The sequence below is a fragment of the Schistocerca nitens genome, chromosome 5 (genome assembly GCF_023898315.1).
Source record: "Schistocerca nitens isolate TAMUIC-IGC-003100 chromosome 5, iqSchNite1.1, whole genome shotgun sequence".
Classification (NCBI taxonomy): Eukaryota; Metazoa; Arthropoda; class Insecta; order Orthoptera; family Acrididae; genus Schistocerca; species Schistocerca nitens.
The window spans coordinates 840,722,883-840,745,910 of NC_064618.1; the positions used below are offsets into that span (position 1 = coordinate 840,722,883).

Genomic DNA, 23,028 nt, shown 5'->3' on the forward strand with positions numbered 1-23,028 from the left:
CTAATCGTGTTAATCCAGTCTTAGCGTCAAAAGTTACGAAACCAAATAGTATTATTTTCAGCACTCTATAGCTGTTCCGTGTGCAGCTAACAGAAACGGCAGTACGACCATGCAACAGGAAATATATTTAGTGAAGAAACTTGCTGCGAGTTTCCTTCTTTTCCTGTTATGTCCGGAAGGTCCTCCTGCAGTTGTCTTACCACCTCAGATTCCCCCACCTTTCCTCAACCCTTCCTCCTCTCGCAACCTCAACCCGCAAATGGTTGAGTTGCAACGCTACGTGAAGTTGACAGGAGGATAAATGTCTGTTGCAGGCGAGGTGGTGTTGCAGCCCGACGAGCCCATGCCGGAGTTCCTGGCGCCGCTGGAGAACCTCACGGCCACGCAGGGCCGTGACGTCACCTTCACGTGCGTCGTCAACCACCTGGGCAAGTACAAGGTGAGCCTGCACGCCCCGCCCCCACCTCCGAATGCCATTCCATAACGCTGAGCGCTGGACTGTGAGCTGCGAATGCTGCGCTGACGCAGGTGGCGTGGATCAAGTCCGACTCCAAGGCGATCCTCGCGATCCACACGCACCTCGTGGCCCACAACCCGCGCCTCACCGTCACCCACAACGGGCACAACACGTGGAAGCTGCACATCAACAACGTGCACCAGGACGACTCCGGCATCTACATGTGCCAGGTCAACACGGAGCCCATGCGTAGCCAGGTGAGTGCCTCGACTCGAACTTACAACAGTGCGTGGCAAGTACTGCACATACTTCTACATCTGCATAAATACTCTGTAAACAACTGTAGACTGCATGTCGGACGATACGTGGAATACGCCCTGCACGATGCTAAGTCGAGGAACATCTTGTCATAGCGGAGAAGCTGCACAAACGGGCAAATATGGGGAAAACAAGATTCGATGATCGCAAATTACTTCATGTATACTTTTGAAACTTAAATAGCTACCACACACGGTTGTATTTCTGCGAGGTACCATATCCACGCGCCAGCATCGCGGATATCTTTGGCGAATCCTACCTGCCGATCCCAATAACTTTCAGTGCCCGCTTACCGGATCTAGTCGTTCAGATGTGACTGAACCGAGCCCTTGATGTGTTGCGTAAATCGACGGATTTTCGTGATTTATCCACGAACCCAGGACTGCAGTGGATATTTGACAGCCTAGAGACCACGGGATACAGATTTCAGTAGTTGTGACTGTGTCTCACCAAAAGCATTTTGTACGCTGAGGTTTTTTAGACATTACCTTAATTGTACTGAATTTTTTGTAACTTTTTTTAACGTCCACAGGAAGTTATTATGTACTGTAATAGGAAGCAAATTCAGGTAATCGTCGGCGATTTGTACGCTATGTACTCATGTATTTCTCGAAACAAAAAACGCCCAAAATGAGACAAAAATGGGATGCCGAAACACAATATTCCACTGATTCAGAATCGTAGGCCTTCCTCTGAGAATCGTGAAAGTTACAAATGCTAGGGACAGGGTCTTCTTAATCTTTGCAAAGTTCATCACTTCGCAATATCTGTAAAATAATGGACGGAACACAGTTATTGGTAATACAGGATGGTAATAACACCGGCATCACTTTATTGGCACTTTTCATAGTGTTGTTTTATGCAAATTATTTTCTCCCCTTTCCCGCTTCTTTCAAGAGAAGCTCTTTCCTGAAATAATTGACGTTATTTAAAATCCATCAGTCTAAATACAAGAAAATGCTTATTTTGTCACCAACTGCATTTCGTTTCATTGAAGGAAAATTTCATCAGTGGCTCGTAATGAAACATCTTTGCGATTTGCCTTGCTTTCTAGATCTAAAAACAGTTCGTTACAAAAGATGATGATTTCGATACGTTATTTTATTTCACATCAGAACACGCAATTTTCTTGCACTTTCTTGAGGTATTCCGTCGTTCGACAGTGCTGTTTTCCACCGAATCCCACATTTTGCAGAGCTATACACTTATTGATGTGAAATACGATAAGCAAGGACGCGACAATGGGACATAAAACACCCCAAGTAAAATTAGCACCTTTTGTTTCGAACAGTTTTTAGATACAGAAAGCAAACCAAATTGCAAATCTGTTCATTACAGTCTACTGACAATGTTGTAGATCAGTCAAACTGACGGTGTTGATAGAACCTACCGGTAACAAATCTAACACTCCGTCTCTAAATTGCTTCGATGTCTTCCTATAATCCGAGCCGGTAAGGTTCCCAAACACTCGAGCAGCACTCAAGAATGGGTCACACATTCTACATGTGGTCTCTATTACAGATGGAGCACGGTTTCCTAAAACTCTCAATAAACCGAAGTCGACGATTCGCCTTCCCCACTACAATCCTTACGTGCTCGTTCCAATTGATACTGCTTTGTAACGTTACGCCTAGATATTTAATGAACCTCACTGGGTCAAGCAGCACACTACTAATGCTGTATTCCAACTTTAGGAACATTTACTGCTCGTCACTTTTTTTTGTTTGTTTGTTTTTTTCTGCGGGAAAGTTACAGAGATACTCAACAAACTTTAATGGCACATAGCGACTCAGAAAAGTTTACTGTTAAAAATTTCGAGTGAGCACATTTCGGGAAAAGCAGGACGACATATTACACTCCTGGAAATGGAAAAAAGAACACATTGACACCGGTGTGTCAGACCCACCATACTTGCTCCGGACACTGCGAGAGGGCTGTACAAGCAATGATCACACGCACGGCACAGCGGACACACCAGGAACCGCGGTGTTGGCCGTCGAATGGCGCTAGCTGCGCAGCATTTGTGCACCGCCGCCGTCAGTGTCAGCCAGTTTGCCGTGGCATACGGAGCTCCATCGCAGTCTTTAACACTGGTAGCATGCCGCGACAGCGTGGACGTGAACCGTATGTGCAGTTGACGGACTTTGAGCGAGGGCGTATAGTGGGCATGCGGGAGGCCGGGTGGACGTACCGCCGAATTGCTCAACACGTGGGGCGTGAGGTCTCCACAGTACATCGATGTTGTCGCCAGTGGTCGGCGGAAGGTGCACGTGCCCGTCGACCTGGGACCGGACCGCAGCGACGCACGGATGCACGCCAAGACCGTAGGATCCTACGCAGTGCCGTAGGGGACCGCACCGCCACTTCCCAGCAAATTAGGGACACTGTTGCTCCTGTGGTATCGGCGAGGACCATTCGCAACCGTCTCCATGAAGCTGGGCTACGGTCCCGCACACCGTTAGGCCGTCTTCCGCTCACGCCCCAACATCGTGCAGCCTGCCTCCAGTGGTGTCGCGACAGGCGTGAATGGAGGGACGAATGGAGACGTGTCGTCTTCAGCGATGAGAGTCGCTTCTGCCTTGGTGCCAATGATGGTCGTATGCGTGTTTGGCGCCGTGCAGGTGAGCGCCACAATCAGGACTGCATACGACCGAGGCACACAGGGCCAACACCCGGCATCATGGTGTGGGGAGCGATCTCCTACACTGGCCGTACACCACTGGTGATCGTCGAGGGGACACTGAATAGTGCACGGTACATCCAAACCGTCATCGAACCCATCGTTCTACCATTCCTAGACCGGCAAGGGAACTTGCTGTTCCAACAGGACAATGCACGTCCGCATGTATCCCGTGCCACCCAACGTGCTCTAGAAGGTGTAAGTCAACTACCCTGGCCAGCAAGATCTCCGGATCTGTCCCCCACTGAGCATGTTTGGGACTGGATGAAGCGTCGTCTCACGCGGTCTGCACGTCCAGCATGAACGCTGGTCCAACTGAGGCGCCAGGTGGAAATGGCATGGCAAGCCGTTCCACAGGACTACATCCAGCATCTCTACGATCGTCTCCATGGGAGAATAGCAGCCTGCATTGCTGCGAAAGGTGGATATACACTGTACTAGTGCCGACATTGTGCATGCTCTGTTGCCTGTGTCTATGTGCCTGTGGTTCTGTCAGTGTGATCATGTGATGTATCTGACCCCAGGAATGTGTCAATAAAGTTTCCCCTTCCTGGGACAATGAATTCACGGTGTTCTTATTTCAATTTCCAGGAGTGTATTTTTCCTCACTGACATTACACAAACTGACCAAGACGAGAAAATTGAGAAACTGGAACTATTACAGAGGCTTCCCGTCTATCGTCCTTTCCACGGCCAATTCACGAGTGGGACAGGGAAGAGGAGATCAGTTTTTGGTACCAAAAGTACCCTCTACCACACACTGTTTGGTGGCCTGTGGGGTATGATACAGTTGAGGATGTAGGTAGGGCACTGTTTTTCCTGATCATCTGAATTATCTTACATTTGTCAACGTTTAGAGCTAGCTGCTATTCATCACACCGACAAGAAATTTTGTCATTTTTTCGTTCTCCATCCTTACTTAGGTGCTTCAAAATTCATGAAGGACAGTTTGTTTTATCCATACTCGTTTCGCTTCTTTTATTTATGATGCATCTTCTGTGACGATTTCCAGTGTTGTTCGTTCATAGGTACGGTCTTAGAGATTTATTCATTCGAGACCCATGCTCCAGCTGGCCGATATCCGGTGTTTTTTCACCCACATTTATTATGACACATCACTTTCACTTTTCATTTTATGATCAACATACGTATGTTTGCACACTCTTAAACACACACATGTTGATTAGAAAATGGAAAGTGCAAGTGATGTATCATAATAAATGTGGGTGAAAAAAGCTGGAGATCGGAAAGCTGGAGCATGGGGACCTAATGAACGCTTCTCCGGACCACATGTATGGACTAACAACACTACAAATCGCAACTGAAGATACTTCATAAATACGAGGGCAGTTCAATAAGTAATGCAACACATTTTTTTTCTGAAACAGGGGTTGTTTTATTCAGCATTGAAATACACCAGGTTATTTCCCAATCTTTTAGCTACACAACACTATTTTTCAACGTAATCTCCATTCAACGCTACGGCCTTACGCCACCTTGAAATGAGGGCCTGTATGCCTGCACGGTACCATTCCACTGGTCGATGTAGGAGCCAACGTCGTACTGCATCAATAACTTCATCATCCGCGTAGTGCCTCCCACGGATTGCGTCCTTCATTGGGCCAAACATATGGAAATCCGACGGTGCGAGATCGGGGCTGTAGGGTGCATGAGGAAGAACAGTCCACTGAAGTTTTGTGAGCTCCTCTCGGGTGCGAAGACTTGTGTGAGGTCTTGCGTTGTCATGAAGAAGGAGAAGTTCGTTCAGATTTTTGTGCCTACGAACACGCTGAAGTCGTTTCTTCAATTTCTGGAGAGTAGCATAATACACTTCAGAGTTGATCGTTTGACCATGGGGAAGGACATCGAACAGAATAACCCCTTCAGCGTCCCAGAAGACTGTAACCATGACCTTACCGGCTGAGGGTATGGCTTTAAACTTTTTCTTGGTAGGGGAGTGGGTGTGGCGCCACACCATTGATTGCCGTTTTGTTTCAGGTTCGAAGTGATGAACCGATGTTTCATCGCCTGTAACAATCTTTGACAAGAAATTGTCACCCTCAGCCACATGACGAGCAAGCAATTCCGCACAGATGGTTCTCCTTTGCTCTTTATGGTGTTCGGTTAGACAACGAGGGACCCAGCGGGAACAAACCTTTGAATATCCCAACTGGTGAACAATTGTGACAGCACTACCAACAGAGATGTCAAGTTGAGCACTGAGTTGTTTGATGGTGATCCGTCGATCATCTCGAACGAGTGTGTTCGCACGCTCCGCCATTGCAGGAGTCACAGCTGTGCACGGCCGGCCCGCACGCGGGAGATCAGTCTCGCTTGACCTTGCGGCGATGATGACACACGCTTTGCGCGACTCACCGTGCTTTTGTCCACTGCCAGATCACCGTAGACATTCTGCAAGCGCCTATGAATATCTGAGATGCCCTGGTTTTCCGCCAAAAGAAACTCGATCACTGCCCGTTGTTTGCAACGCACATCCGTTACAGACGCCATTTTAACAGCTCCGTACAGCGCTGCCTCCTGTCGGAAGTCAATGAAACTATACGAGACGAAGCAGGAATGTGTGATAATATTCCACAAGAAATTTCCGTTTTTTTCAACCAAAATTGGCCGAGAAAAAAAATGTGTTGCATTACTTATTGAACTGCCCTCGTAAAAGAACCGAAACGCGTATGGCGAAAAACAATGTCCTTCATGTAGTTGGATAGATTGAATACACATGTATGAAATAAACTTTCTTTAGGTCGTCTAGTATTCTCCTGCAGTCACTCAACGACGACCTCCTTCCGCACATCACAGTACCATCACTAAACCCGCAGGTTCCTGCTCATCTTCATTGTCACATTATTTATGCAGACGGAAAATAAGAGCAGTCCTATCACACTTCGTTGCGATACTCCTGCGGATACCCTTATCTCTGATGAACACTCGCCGTCGATGACAACTTACTGGGTCCTGTTATTTAAGAAGTCCTGGAGCCACTTACAACTGGGAACCTATTCCGTGCGCTCGTGCCTTCGCTAACAATCTGCCTCTTCCCGTTGATTCACATTTCGTAGCCGGCCGGGGTGGCCGAGCGGTTCTAGGCACTTCAGTCTGGAACCACGCGACCGCTACGGTCGGAAGTTCGAATCCTGTCTCGGGCATGGATGTGTGTGATGGCCTTAGGTTTAAGTAGTTCTAAGTTCTAGGGGACTGATGACCTCAGAAATTAAGTCCCATAGTGCTCAGATCCATTTTTTGAACGACAGCTCGTAGGATGTCGTGTGAGAAAAGGACAAGCAGAGTTTCGGTAGGGGGATGCTTTCTAGAGCCTTCCTGATTTTTCCACAGAAGCATTTCCTCCTCAAGGAATTTATTATGTTCGAACTGAGAAGAAGTTCAAAAACTCTGCAGCAAACTGATGTCGGGGATATTGATTTGCAGTTTTGTTGGTCCGTTCTTTTACACTCGTTATATACAGGATTCACCAAAATTTTTTTCCACTCCTTGTGATTTTGCGCTGCGCTAGTGATACGCAATAAATGAAGCTATGGAAGAGGCCAATTGCGTACAGTACTCTGCAATGCCGAATTTGGGCTCCATCCTGATCTGGCGACTTATTTGTTTTCGGTACGATACAGCATGCGTATATGCACGTCCGAAGTAACTTTGCATCGTATTTCTGAACAACAATGGCACTGCATTATCGTATTTACCCTCCGAAAGCGGGCAAGGACTTTCAATTAAAACGTCTCCTCTGTACCAGAATACACATAATGGATGCACGAGTTCAGGTTGCAGACACATGGTTGACGACATATGGAAGATTGGATCTGACAGTGGGTCGTGCTCGGATAGTCTAAAGACAAGGTGACAGCTCGAGGTAAGCGGACACTCCGGGTTCGAATCTCGGTCTGGCATAGATTTTCGTTGCCGTCATTCCATTATATGGCTGACAGTAGGCCATATTCGCAAATCCGAAACATTTCATATACACAAATCAAAAAAGTTTTCCATCACCCCTTTTCATAGAAATCCTGAGGACAAACGTTGACTGTGGATATTGTATCACAGGCAATGTCCCTTTGAATGTCCAGAGATGTCATTAAACCCGCGCTAAGATGTAACCAGCCATGCATTAGCATCGCTTATTAGACGGAGGAGGTCTGAGCCGATCAGTTCCAGTCATTCCACCAGGAAGGAGGTACACGGCTCGTGTTGTCTGTAGTTCAACCATGCCTTGCCAATACCGCTGTTCGCTCGCGTCCGCATTGTTACTGTGTGCCAGGAAGGGCTCTCAACAAGTCTCGTAGTGAACCAAAGCGATCTTGTTAGGACATGGGGGAGAGACAGGAACTGTCGATGGCTTGCCTCGCTCAGGCCGCCCAACGGCTACTACTGCTGTAGATGACCGCCACCTACGGATTATGGCTGGGAGGAACCCTGACAGCAACGCCAACGTGTTGAATAAAGCTGTTCGTGCAGCCACAGGACGTCGTGTTGCGACTCAAACTGTACGCAATATGCTGCATGATGCGCAGCTTCACTCCCGACATCCACAGCGAGGTCCATCTTCGCAACCACGACACCATGCAGCGCGGTACAGATGGGCCCAACAACATGCCGAATTGACCGCTCAGGACTGGTATCACGTTGTCTTCACTGATGAGTGTCGCATATGCCTTTAACCAGACAATCGTCGGAGACGTGTTTTGAGGAAACCCTGTTAGGCTGAACGCCTTGGACACAATGTCCAGCGAGTGCAGCAAGTGGAGGTTCACTGATGTTTTGGGGTGGCATTATGTGGGACCCACATACGCCGCTCGTGTCAAGGAAGGCGCCGAAACGGCCGGTAGTACAACCATATCGGCAGCATATTGGTGAGGCTTTCGTCTTATTGGACGACAATTCGCGCCCCCACATGCACATCTTGTGAATGACTTCCGTCAAGATAACGACATCGCTCGACTAGAGTGGCCAGCATGTTCTCCAGAAATGAACCCTATAGAACATGATTGGGCTAGACTGAAAAGGGCTTTTTATGGACGACGTGGCCCACCAACCACTCTGAGGGATGTACGCCGAATCGCCTCTGAGGAATAGGGCAATCTGAACCAACAGTGTCTTGATGAACTTGTGGATAGTATGCAACGACGAACGCAGGCATGCATCAATGCAAGAGGACGTGTTACTGGGTATTAGTGGTACCGCTGTGTACAGCAATCAGGACCACCACCTCTGGAGGTATCGCTGTATGGTGGTACAATATGCTATGTGTGGTTTTCATGAGCAATAAAAAGGGACGAAATGATGTTTATGTTCATCTCTATTCCCATCTTCTGTGCAGGTTCCGGAAATCTCGGAACTGAGATATGCTAAACTTATTTTGATGTGTGCATTACTTTTATTCAGATCTTTCAGTTGCGTCTCTACGCGAGGGATGCCTATTACTATATCCTCCACCTGGGCGTCCGATCTACTCGGGGTAACTTCGAGAAACGTAGATCTTCGGAATGTTAACCCCACATCTCCCGAATGCAAGGGCACTCTTGTAACCACTACGAAATCTCGTTGAGTGTCAGGTTTCGATATCAACCACCAACCTTGTCACTTACTGTTCTTTCTTGTCCTACATGGCCGAACATTTGGCCGGCGTTGTACGTTAGTACAGTCACAGTTCGTAACAATGACTGAAATTTCTTCTATGAGAAAGAGTCAACGGAGAGAAATGTGTGCCATCACAACGTGGTTGAAGGGTAAGTTTTGGCTTAAGAGATTCCACCGATATTAAATACGCCGAGCTCATTTACTGGAAATACTATCATGAATTGGACAGGGCTGGAAAGTCTTAATTCAATTCTTTCAAATAGGTCCAAGGAATTAACTGATAAGGCAGATCGAACTCACACATCCTTGCCAACTACTGCATTGTACTTCTGCTGCAGCTCATGTACAGATGGCAGTGACTGAACGACCCGTCAAGAGAGAACAGGATCAAGTTATAGTGGTCATTGTGCTGCCCATATGCCACTCATAGGCACGACCGGCTGACGTCCCCTAGACTGATGAGAAGCAGAGTCTCATTGTATTGGGGGTCAGTGACAGGGTGGTAGCGGTTATTTCAAAGCGCATTCACATGGAAGCTTGTGAACTTGATAGATGCCTGGAAACTGGTTTGCCACGCGGGATTAACCGAGCGGTCTAAGGCGCTGCAGTCATGCACTGTGCGGCTGGTCCCGGCGGAGGTTCGAGTCCTCCTTCGGGCATGGGTGAGTGTGTGTTTGTCCTTCGGATAATTTAGGGTAAGTAGTGTGTAAGCTTAGGGACCGATGACCTTAGCAGTTAAGTCCCATAAGATTTCATACACATTTGAACATTTTGATTTTGGAAACGGTTTTGTTTGGCGACGGTGATATTCAGTAGAGATCATGGAAAGTCCTGTAGCTTGTGGTACGAACTATAACTCGAATTCTTTTTCCTTTGTAATCATGCCAATTTTGCAGTTCATGGTTTCATGATAATCGAAGAAAAGAAAATGGGTTTGATAGAGAGCCCTGCCCAACGCCAGTCATCAGATGGATGAATTATGCAAGTGTGCACGGTTTGATTTTTCGCTTATTGACTGGATGGGGTACTTCATTGGGTCCTTTAATGAAATAAAGGTATTTGGCCCTCCAATACCTGAGACAAATGAATTACTAATTATCAAATCAATGATCAAGTAATGCATTTGAATACAAAGTGAAATAATGATCAGTATAAACTCGTTTTGATACAGTCTTTACTTCTTTACATATAAGTAACGCCATTTCACAAGAAAACATTTTTAGTGATTGCTAAAATTTGTAAACTGATAAGTTGGCCAACTTGAATAAAGGATTTGGAATGATAATTCAAAGTCAACAAGTGTCGTAACATTAAATGACGTCCGAAGAGAGAGTACTATGATTACCATTGGGTAGTACATATAGATAGAAAATGCTACAGAAAGATTTGTGTGTGCACCTATTGCGGAGTTGAATTCATTATTAATTAAGCGTAAATAAGTCTTTGAATCTAAAACTGGAATTACTGCAAACCGATATGTATTATTTGTCTTTCCCTACAGTAACTTCACTGTTGCGGTTGTGCCTCACTGTATTTAGGATCTGCAATTGTTGCCTGCGGAGGCTGCAAAATCAGTCACTGGCTCTGTACCAGTGGCTCTTCTGTGCCAAAGCCAATGTTCAACCTTAGCTCCATGACAGCTTATCGTCTCATACATGCAGTGTCATAGCAGAAGTGTGGTCCAAAATTGACGTGTATCAGAGAAGCGACTATCTGCACAGTTCTTATGACAAAGAAAACTTTGAGGTCTGCAGTTCTCAGAATAGCATTGCGTAATTTTGATTGGCACAGTACTCACCAATAAGATATTGTTTTAAAGACATTGGCCTCCCTTCCTTACTCGGACTTCTAGGAGTTAAACATTTTAAAAAACTTGTTAGTCTAGGGGCACTAAGAGTGTCTACGCTTTACTCCCTTTTTCTCTCTTTCTTTGTGGGCTGATTTCTGTAAGTACAGTCGGACTTTCTTTTCCACTCATAGATTGTTTATAAGAACCAGTAGGAGCTGTCTTTACGTTTGTTTAAACACTCATTTAGTTTGACGTCTCTCGGTCGGGTTCCGGTGTCTCACGCCCCACCAAGAAGCCTAACTACTGTTCCTGTTCCACTTTCTAGGATGCTATCTCAACAACCCATGTTTTTCTGCGAAGTTTGAGTTCCCGCTGAGAGCTGCTGAAAAAGCATTTCTTCCAGGTATCTGACCATCTCGTGAACGCACTCCGTGGACATCACCTGTTAAAAACAAACTCTGTTGACAAGCACCATCCTGGGATGTACTCTGCATTGTCCGATGGCAGACGCACGGGGCCAAATGTCTCTTTGCGGTTTCTTTCTGTCTATTTGTCTCTCTCTCTCGCCCTCACAAAACTAAACAGAGCTAATCTCACGTTTCCCTTGAAACGGAGAGGTAAGAGAGCAGTCCTGGGAATGGCGTGTGTTAGATTCCCTGGGGGATATACAACCAACACAAAATTCCTCGCTCTTACCGGCGCTCTACTTGCTGTCCCAATGACCTTTCATTTTGTTATGAATGGAGTTAGTATCCGAAATCAAAAATAAAGTGTTTTGGCAGTGACTAGTACTGATTCAAATTTTATAACCCGAAGGGGATTGATATATTCCCAATTAAGGTCATTATCTTTTCTGACTTTTACACATTTCATAGGTAATTTTGATTTAAGGGGTCAGGAAACAACTATAACGTCAATAGTAGTTCACTTCGACTTTCCTACGTCGAAGGCAACATCAACTCAGCTACCTGAGGAAGAATACATCCACTTTCCGGGTTCTATGTGAAACAATTTAGTGTTAGGTCGCTCGCAGATTTCAAGTCGTGGTGGTAACAATAGCAGATTGTCGATGCTGCTATTTACACAGCTATTGCGTTTGGAGTGACTAGGTGTACGCATCTCGAGGTTTTAAGATTCCACCCTAACGAGTCAGTTTAACTTGACTAGTTAGTCAGATTTTTACACTTGTTTACGTAGTTTGTAATTTATCCCGGAGATACGGTCGCAGGTTCGAATCCTCCTCGGGCACGGATGTGTGTGATGTCCTTAGGTTAGGCATGTTTAAGTAATTCTAGGTTCTAGGGGACTGATGACCTTAGAAGTTAAGTCCCATAGTGCTCAGAGCCATCTGAACAATATCTATATTCTGAGGCAAAAAATTTACAACGTGCACAAATGAATAAAATTTTCTAATTATGCAAATGTGACATCTTTTAATGCCTTTCACATAAAATATTGTATTACTCTATTTCTGCTTCTGCACTTGTCCTTAGTCACTCGGGTTTCACAGTTAATGTTCATTTTTTTGCTAAGCTTCGTGCAATGACTTTCCCGACGTATAAACTGATGACATTACTGTTGGGTCTGCAGTCTAGTCTTGCAACCACAATTATTTCCATCGCTTTGTCGGATCACTGCCTTCAGGTGAGACAGCTGTCTGCTGACCTAGCCGAACTGATTCATGTCATGAAAGGCTTCCGTTTTACACGCCGCAGAATGCCAGTAGCTTGTATTCAAGAACTCTTTGCTGCTGCTCCCCCAGAGAAAGACAAGGTACAGTGGCCCAGTAATGAAATCTGGTAACAAGAATGGATCTGGATCATGCGTCACTGTTAAACCATTCCATCGGCCGAATGAACGACCTTCGTTTTTAACGTAAGATAAAACCGTTTCCAAATTTTACTTAAAGGGTAACTATTTATTTATAACAGGGTCCTCCTCCTCCATCCGAAAAGCCCTCGGAAGAAAAATGGTTCAAATGGCTCTGAGCGCTATGGGACTCAACTTCTGAGGTCATCAGTCCCCTAGAACTTAGATCTACTTAAATCTAACTAAGGACATCACACACATCCATTCCCGAGGCAGGATTCGAACCTGCGGCCGTAGCGGTCGCGCGGTTCCAGACTGTAGCGCCTAGAACCGCTCGGCCACCGCGGCCGGCCCCTCGGAACACCCAGCGGTACTGACCGCGCCATCCTCATGCGATAGGGATAATCGGATATCGATATGGAGGGGCACGTGGTCAGCACGCCAGTCTCCCGGCCGTTGTCAGTTTTCGTGACCAGAGCATCTACTTCTCAGCCAAGTAGCACCTCAACTGCTGAGTACACCCCAATTGCCAACAATGCTCGGCAGCCGAGACGGTCACCCATCCAACTGCTATTTATAACAGCGTCTGCCAGTCTAATTTCGACTGATTCCTTTAAAACAGGGTTCCAACTGCAAAACGCAGGGCATGCATTTGTATCATGCCATTTAACATATGAATCACTTCATAAACACCCTACTTCGTCAAACACCCTACTTCCGTAAGATACTTGTCAGAAATACATTAAGTTACCTTGAGTTACCTCATTATGGCCGCTTTTTTAGGCTGGAAATAGCTGTAAATTTGAAAATACTCGCCAAGCAAAGACACAAAATGTGTGAAACAGTTATTTAAATACTTGTATTTCAAGTTTTCCGACACAGAAGTGCAAATCATTTTGTTCAGATCACTGGATAATACAGTTATTTAGTTAGTCACTTGTTAAAATGAAAAAGTTTACACTATTCACTTCTTTTATTTCATATTGCAACAACATTGCAGGTTCAGCCCTGTAACCATCTGGCATCAATTCATTATCACCACTTTTGCAGTTGGTTACACTGCAGAACGAATTTGTCAGGAACATTATATACTTTATTTTACCATAGAATCATCGTCATATTGAATCACGCCTCACCTCCTCATAGTTATTTAATGAATACTATTTTATCAATCTGGTCTTAATTAGAATAAAAAAACCTGCCCTACGTTGCGTCACTGATCAATTATTCCGGCAGCATACGTAAATCAGTTAGCACCGAGAGAAGGAACCAGCCAAAAACTAACTTCTGCAATGTAATATCGAATAGCCTATCTACAACAGTAAATAGCGGTCTAACAGGCTCCGTGAATTACCATACCAACCTCCTAATGCTACACACCCGACGTCCACCCGCAAATTCTCCACCTGTTAAACCAATCTGCTGTGGTGGGTATGTCCTTATCCTGTGGTCCCGTATGCGTACCTAATAAAACGTGACGTGAATACAACAATGCTCTGAAACTGGCCAGTATCACCACCGAAAAAAACACAAATCAATGTGCTAAAATAAAATTTATTACTGGGTTCCTGTAGTTGACTGATGAGTTCGTGTACAGGCGTTACAAAATGTATGTGCCGCGCGGAGTGGCCGCACGGTTTCAGGCGCCATGTCACAGCCTGTGCGACCCTTCCCCCGGAGGTTCTAGTCCTCCCTCGGGCATGTGTGTGTGTGTGTGTGTGTGTGTGTGTGTGTGTGTGTGTGTGTGTGTGTGTGTGTGTGTGTGTGTCGTTCTTAGCATAAAATAGTTTAAGTTAGTTTAGAGCAGTGTGTAAGTCTATAGTCCGTGAGACGAGTGATTGGTAGTGACAGTTCCGGCGGGCAGACGGCGCTGTTGCCGAACGTGGCTCACAGCACGCGGCGCCCTGTCTGCTACACGCATTCTCTAGCAGCAGAAATAAAAGCGAGGTAAAATACAAGTCGTATTGGTACGCGTGAATTTATTTAAAGTTGATGCTTGAAATATATTAACTCGAAAACTGATAAGAGCTATTTAGTAGAAGTATCTAAGATGCTGAAACATAACAAAGTTATTTGTTAAACTTCACAACTGAAATGAAAACTATTTTCGCAAGTTGTTGAACATTAGCAGTTTTGGTTTCCATTGTTAAGTATTAGCATTACTAATTTGTTCTACTACAAGCTACAGAATAATTGGTCAGTGTATTAAGAGTTATAATCTGAATAAAGTACTCACAATATTATGATCTGGTTGTAGATCCATAGCAAACTCCCTCCTTACATTCCTGAATACGTTGTAGTTACTGTAATGGAAAAACACCACTCACATCACTGTCAGAATCTGATTTGACATTGTCTTCCTCAGCACTACTCCAACTATCACTGCTCTCTCCCAGATGTATAATTAAATTTTCGATGCATTCTTCCACAACCCCTTCGGTTTTGACCGCCTCTCTGATGGCACTTGCAGTGCTGTTTACAATTTTAGCCCACGTCTCGCTTGTCACTTTACTGATAGCTGCTGGAAGGAGAGTTTCCACTTCAGAGATCGTGAATTTTTTATTGTTTGCAGCAATGTAATTTTTTATCTGCGCCCACACTCCTTCAATTGCATTGAAGTGACGGTGGTATGGAGGAAGCCGAACGATTTCATGCCCGTGCCTTTTAGCAATTTCGTCAATTACATATGTTGGAAATTGGTGTTTCTTTTGTGCCACAATTTCGAGCAGTTCCGCCTTCCTTAAATCTTCTCTGAGATCTACTTTTCGCCGTTTCAACCACTGAATGACATCGTCTTTTTTTGTTGCCAAGGTTGGTGCCTTATCGTGAACAACGGAATCATAAGGCGCATTGTCCATAACAATCACTGATGGACTTGTCAGATTCGTCATAAGCGATGTCTCGAACCATTCTTGAAATACTACACTGTTCATTTCTTCATGGTAATCTCCCGTCTTTTTTGACCGAAACATTTTCAAGCAGTTTGGCACAAAACTTTTCGATGTTCCTGCATGTAAGACAATAATACGCCCTCCTTTGCCAACAGGCACTGCCATTGTCCCCTCGGGCGTTCCATCATTCCAGCCTCAACGTAAAGAACGGCTGGCATTGACCCAAGTTTCATCTAACAACACTATACTTTCGAATTCCACACCCATGATCCTGCGCAGAAATCTGCACCGCCATGCAACTACATCTGTCCTTTCCATTAATATTTTGCGTCCGTTAAACAATGAATAGCTGAAGCCTGTGTCTTTCAACACTGTACGCAATGAAAATTTGCTCCCTTTAAAAAGATCGTCTTTCTGAAGCGACACCAGAAATTTAGATAGAGTGGGATGTTCCCTTCTCTTATAATAGCTGTATATATGACGACGAATAGCGTCTTTCTGAAAATCGTGCAAAGCTGGCACCTGCTTATTTCTCGGTCGCTTCTTTCCTGGTGTGTGCAGCTTCGTTGTGCCACTCTCGTCACAATCTACACTATACTGTTCTTTCCCTATCTTTACAACAGTGTTCTTACTTATTTTCAATGCTGCTGCAGTTCTCTTCACAACCTGAACAACAGGAATTAAGGGCCCACCTTTGTCCTTTTCTTTCTCAAAGTAATCCCTCACAGAGCACACGAATTCACGGGCCTGGGCGTGTAGCACACTTTTCTTCCTCCGTTTCACTTCTTGTGTTGGGCTGGTACTACCCGCCGCACTAGACATTGTTTACAACGAAACATAAACAAAGAAACACTAAAAACAACAAAAACGAAATAAACTGCGAATTCAACTTCAGACAAACGACGAACGACCGCACCGCCTGCACGCGAGACACTGGTAAGTTTCACAAGCGCGCGCGACCGGGTTTCAGAGCGGCAACGTCCCTTGCTACCCGCTCAAAGTCAGGCCGTCATTGGCTGCCTGCCTGCGGTCGCTAGGCAACGGAAAGACGCTACCGAGCTGTCAATACCAAAGACTCGTCTCCCAGACTGTAGGGACCGATGACCTCAGCAGTTTGGTCCAATAGGAATTCACACACATTTATGCAAAGTGGACAGTGACACTCATCACAATTCTGGAAGTATGCGATACTGAAACAAATAGCGATTTAAAACACAAGCCTGCAAATTATCTGTTCGCAGATAACATTACAATCATTTTTCTGCTCTGTCATGCAGGACTTAGACAAGAGATCGCCAAGATAGTTTTTGAATCTGCCGCAATAAGTCACAAGATTCGTCCAAAAGCATAAAATACGCTAACCCCACAGCTCCGAGTAGATGGGCATCAGCGATAATCCACAGGAATAGTGAGCCAGTACAGAAATATACTTCTAGCATCGTCTGACATAGTGACGTTCAGTTTGGTGATGACGTATTACGCACCGTAAGCTTTATTCAATTAACCTTTTTCCGTTTAAATCTACAGACATTGTCAACAGCAAAAATGTATTTTGGATCACTATTTAAAGGCACTGACTTCTTGACTATACGTGTTCAGATTTAATAAAAACCTGAAGAACTAATACAAAGCTAAAGCTGTAACTAATATGGACTGGCATTTGACTTCAGTCAGTCCCCATTGCGTTCTCTTCTAAACACTGGTTTGTCACTCCTACCTATAACTCTTGAGCTTCTATGATGTCAGAGAAACCACTATACCATTTAATTTCATATAACAGTTTTAAGGTCCAAACTGGTTTTTCCAATCGAAGCTCTTTCGGAACACTCTCTAAATTAGTTGTCACTTCACTCTTATAAAATGCGTTTCTAGATGGACTTCACAAGTCGTTCATTGCTTTGACTCGACCATTTGATTTTGGCCAAGGAGCGTCTGCCCTCCGCAACAGCATCTAAGTTTTAGAGTTTGCCTTTCATATTATTATCCCGGTTTCCAAAAACTTTTACCTAACGCACTCGGAAACCCGCAAAGATGACATAATGTCCTTTGGCGTTCGGCCACAAATGTTCAAATGTGGGTGAATTCCTAAGGGACCAAAATGCTGAGGTCCTAGGTCCCTAGACTTACTATTTTAAACTATCTTAAAGTGACTTATGCTAAGAACAACACACACACCAATACCCGAGGAAGGACTCGGACCTCCGGCAGGAGTGGCCGGTTCGGCCGCACTTCCAGCATGATAATGATGGGCTTATGCTTCCATGCGACGGCAAGAATTTTGATTCCAATAGCCGATTAAAATTGAAATATGTTTTGGTCTACGGCCCTGATTACCAAGTGATTTTTACCAAACACTCTAAACTACACCAAACAGCTTCTGTTAAAACCTCTTTCTCCCTATACTCCATTCTTATGCTTGGTGCATCAAAGACATTGCCAATGACCGATGTCAGTAACTGTACATCTCATTGTCACATCTGAATGTTACATCATAACACAACGATCACTGATTGGTCAAGTAATGAATTTGAGGTTCTTGACATATACACTGACGGAAGAAATGTAGCGAGAACAAAAATGAAGACAGGTAGGCATATTAATACATCTGAACCACGATGTCTATTCACATTTCACACCAGTCGCTTAAGAATGGCACTAGGGTAGCGGCACTATGTAGATGCAAACCAGATTTGATTTAAGTATATGCTGTAACGGTCGTGAGCGTTAGTAGCCTTTGAGACTGTCTATGGTGAGTTGATGTTGGTAAAGAATATCTTTAAGGCAACAAAGACGTCATTATGAAAACCTTACAGAGTTTGGACGAGGTCGTGTAATAAGGCTACGAGACGTTGGGTGTACGTTCTGTGATATTGCAGAAACACTTGATAGGAATATGGGCACTGTGTATGATGCTGGCAGTCTTGTTCACGAGAATACATGGTTACAAGGAGACCGCGCTTTGGGTGGCCATGTGGTACGACCGAGAGGGACGACAATTGTCTTCGGCGTGGTGCACTGGCACATCGTACTGTATCTGCAACAGCAGTTTCAGCTGCAGTTGACACCACATTGATACAACAAACTGTTGTAAATCGATGACGTCAAGGGAAGCTCAGGGCCAGACACCCTATATGTTGCATTCCACCGACCCAAACAATCGCCATTTACGAATTCAGTGGTATGAAGCGAGAGCTCATTGGTGGGTAGGATGCAGCTCTGTTTTACTTTCTAATGAAAACCGGTTCTGCCTCTGTGCCAGTGATGGCCGTGTATTGGTTAGAAGGACCCCCAGCTGAGGGCCTGTAACCAGCCTGTCTGGACCTACGTCTGGAGTTACTGTCTGAAGTGAGGTTTTTGTGTGACATCACTCTTACGGTTATCCCACGCATCCTGACTGCAAATTTGCAGGATAGTCTGGTGATTCGACCTGTCGTGCTACCATTTATGAACAGTAACACAGGAGAGTTTTCCTGTAGGAAACCACTCTTACGCATACAGCTATTGTAATCCAACACGCTCTGCAGAGCGTCGATATGTTGTCTCGTGCTGCTCGATCACCAGATCTAACTCCGCTTGAGCATTCACGCTTGCATGCTTGCATTCAACATTCAGATGGAGGCACCGATTATTAATGTACTAGCATCTAGCATTTGCAATGACCTATCTTGGACTTGCATTAACCCGTGATTTTATAATGTTACTAACTTAAATACGTTACCTAGACCAATGTCTTACAGAAATTTCATTACATTAATTACTTTTTAGTGTTGCGACTTTTTTCTGTCAGTCTAAGATTAAATTACATGTAAGGTATTTTAGAAAATAAAGTAACAAATGATTTCAGAATGGCTACAGAGCTGAAACTTTTGCGGTTTCTAAATAAAATGAAATGCGTCAATTGGTGGAAATATTATCATCCAAATTACACGTTGTGTGTAGGAAATTATAACATATTCTGCTATGTATTACACAGGATCTCTCTCCTAAGGGTAGTCACGCACATTTCCTCTGGAGTTTCAGCAGATATTTGTAGTTTAGTTTTGCATTGTGTAGCTGGAGGCACCTCAAACAAACACTGCTCATCGTGTCTTTCATTTAACACCTGGTGCTGATGCAAAGAGGTAGTTTTCAGTTACAAAGAAAATGAGTTTTTAAGCGGGATTTTACTTATTCATTCGTCATAAGTCTCAGATTAGTCCACTCCGATAAAAAATTCGTTTTATTGGTGTCTATTAACAGGCACAGCAAAACGCGTAGAATAACCAGAATTCCAGCAGCAGCTGGACTGCCGTGGCCTATGCTGACTACTACCATCAAGCATCCAGCGTTGCTGCTGGATTTCCATTTACTCTTGGTGTTTTATTGTCTCTGTTAATACGTACCAATAATACGAATACCAGACTAGACTAGTTCGGGAGCGCTCAATGGAATGTGCACGTAAAATTGCAATTTAAAAATAATTGTATTTGTAATGGGAAAACCACAAAGGTTTCTGTCCTTACCGGGCTTTGTGTGAAAGATGTGACAAGAAGCAATTATTTGGGCTGACCCCGCAATGCAAGCACTAAATTGTGAATGCTGAAACACCACCTTGCAGCCCTTAGGAGAGACACGTGATATATATATATATATATATATATATATATATATATATATATATATATATATATAAAGCAGAATGTATGTATGTATGTATGTATGTATGTCGAGCATCTCCTCCCATATCCCCAGATCGTTTACAATCGAAATTGGCTCAGAAACAGCTCGTCTCATGAGTATCAGTACTGTGGGCTTTATAATCTCCTAGCTCTATTAGGAGCAGAGATGTGGACATAAACTCTTTTTTCTCTGTCCCTGATTTTATAGGCCACCCTGTACAACACATATGTTGTGTGGGAACAGTACATGCCTGTCAAATCAATCTGCTTGGCAGGGCAGCCTACATATCAGGGCCAAGAAATGGTATTTCCAGCTCACATTTAGGCTGCCATGTATTACAAATTTGTTGAAGAGTCCATAAGCCTGCATTATCAACCTGTTTTGCATAGTGTTCTGTGTGTGAGAGTCAAATATTTTGAAGCCCCTGATGTGTAGCCTGCCCTGCATGCCAGGTGTAGGAGTAGTATGAGCCTCATTTATTCAACTGCATTGCAGGAGGATCTATAAGTGTCGATGAGAATGGATGGGAACTGGTTGACAAGGGGAGGGGGGGATGAACAGGGAGAGGTAATATATGAAAATCACAGAGAGAGAGGAGCAGGGGTGAAGCTTGTGATGCTTGGGACAGATGGGTGATGGAGGGTAGTGGGCGAGTGGAAATAGAAGAGGGGGGAAGCAGAGATAGTAAGAGATAGGGGGTGGAGTACATGGCCAAAGGGATGGAGAGGAAGATTTAGTCGAAGGGTGGAGGAAATGGACAGAGAGTAGGGGAGAGGGTGGTGAAGAGACGAAGAGAAAGTGTGGAGGAGACAGATAGTGGGAGGATGAAGTGGACAGACAGTGGGAGGAAGAACTGGACATAGAGAGGGATGAGAAGAGGTTTGTTCAGTGCAAGTGTCGAACTCATATTGTAGTGAAACTTTGTCAAAAAAGGGTAATGAGTTAAGTAAAATGAAAAGGAACTAGTATTAGTCCCACCCACCAGTAAAGTGCATATTTTATACTGCTCTGTGAATTATTATTTTGTTCCTATTCCACAACCATTGAAGTTGACATGGCTGTGCCAGGAAGACTTGGAGCAAAGAACCTGTGGACCACTCAGGACCAAAACTGACTGGAAGGGTTATTATTGACACTTGTTAACCCAAATCTGCGATAAGGTGTTCCTGTCTGACCATGCAGATGTAGACTTAGACGCTTTTCTGGTGGTCTCACGCCGGCCGCAGATGGGCCACCTGGACGTGGTGGTGCCGCCCGACATCCTGAGCAACGGCTCGACGGACAGCGCGACGGCGCCGGAGGGCGGCACTGTGCGGCTGCGCTGCGTCGCCACGGGCGTGCCGCCGTCGCGGGTCACCTGGCGGCGCGAGGACGCCAAGGAGATCGTGCTGCGCCAGGAGGGCGGCCGCGACAAGCAGAGTGAGTCACAGCCCCACCTGCTCACTGTCTACCTGCTTACTTACACTTTAAGAGCTGCAGCTGCAAATTGATGAAATTGCGAAAAGTATAAGTAATTAAAGAGATGGCACCTGCGTAAGTTGAGTCAGAGGTTGTTGAGACTTACAGTGGGAGCATTAGGCAACGACTGACTGAAACAGGGGATAGGAAAAGTAGAACACGAATCGGTAGCTTTGCGAAAAGAAATAGCATAGGCAGTAGAGATGAAACAGGTAAAAAGTCAAGGCCTAGTAGAAATCTGTCGATATCGCAGGAGATATTGAATTTAATCGAGGAAAGTAGAAAATTAAAAGATGCAGCAAATGATGCAGGTGTAACGGAATACAAGTGTCTAAAAAGTGAGACTGACAGGAAGTGCAAATGATTCTGTTTTGAATCTTTGTTCGATGTATAAAAAACACGGATTTAACAAAACCAACAGTTCTTGTTTGTCAATAATGTGTTTTAAGCCCTCAAAAGTGCTCAGCATCTGACTTATATACAAGTTAATATTCCGTTAAGAGGCTCCCCATTTCAACGACTACTTGCATGCTGCGAGGGAGGGAGCCTGTGAGGTGAGTAATTTATTTTTGCCATCTTTTTGCTGGCAGCAAGGGTGACTTTCCAAAGGTCATCGCGGGTTTCTGGTAAGGGGCTATGAGCCCTTAACCATATCCAGCCACCAATACTGTAAAGTACTCCAGTCCATGGGAACAAATCCAGCCCTAAACTACCACAAACACACGGCCACTGCGCCCTGAGTCGTAGGTATATTTGGAGACTGAACGAACACCATGGGGATTACGTACTCGTACTGGACCACCATATGCTTTTGAAAATACTGATTCGTCGGAAAGTATTACATACTGCAATCATGGTAGGTATTTTTCTAATCAAAAGCAGTTAGTAGATTCAAAGATCATTACGGAGAATTCGCTTACCGGCCTCATACTAGCTTTGTAGTCCAGCCTCATCCTCCCAAAATCTGCGTCGAACTGTAACAACCGACCTGAGAAGCACCGTTTACCGAGTTCGAGAAATGATTTTGATGGGTTGAGTTTACAAGTTAATTGTTGTTGTTGTAGTCTTCAGTCCAGAGACTGGTTTCATGCAGCTCTCCATGCTACTCTATCCTGTGCAAGCTTCCTTCATCACCCAATACCTACTGCAACCTTCATCCTTCTGAATCTGCTTAGTGTACTCATCTCTTGGTCCCCCTCTACGATTTTTATCCTCCAATACTAAACTGGTGACCCCTTGACGCCTCAGAATATGCCCTACCAACCGATCCCTTCTTCTAGTCAAGTTGTGCCACAATATTCTCTCCAATTCTATTCAATACCTCCTCATTAGTTATGTGATCCACCCATCTAATCTTCAG

The 23,028-nt window shown here is 44.8% G+C and overlaps 1 protein-coding gene across 1 annotated transcript in view; it reads left to right on the forward strand.

The window, feature by feature from the left end:
• The first annotated feature begins 301 nt into the window (after nucleotides 1-301).
• The window catches only part of LOC126260749 (lachesin-like), a 163,814-nt gene continuing 141,087 nt past the window's right edge, over nucleotides 302-23,028 (forward strand). Inside the window, exons 1-3 of the mRNA XM_049958087.1 lie at nucleotides 302-439; nucleotides 529-714; nucleotides 21,437-21,629. Coding sequence (XP_049814044.1) covers nucleotides 302-439; nucleotides 529-714; nucleotides 21,437-21,629 — 517 coding nt within the window. The remainder of the gene's footprint in view (nucleotides 440-528; nucleotides 715-21,436; nucleotides 21,630-23,028) is intronic.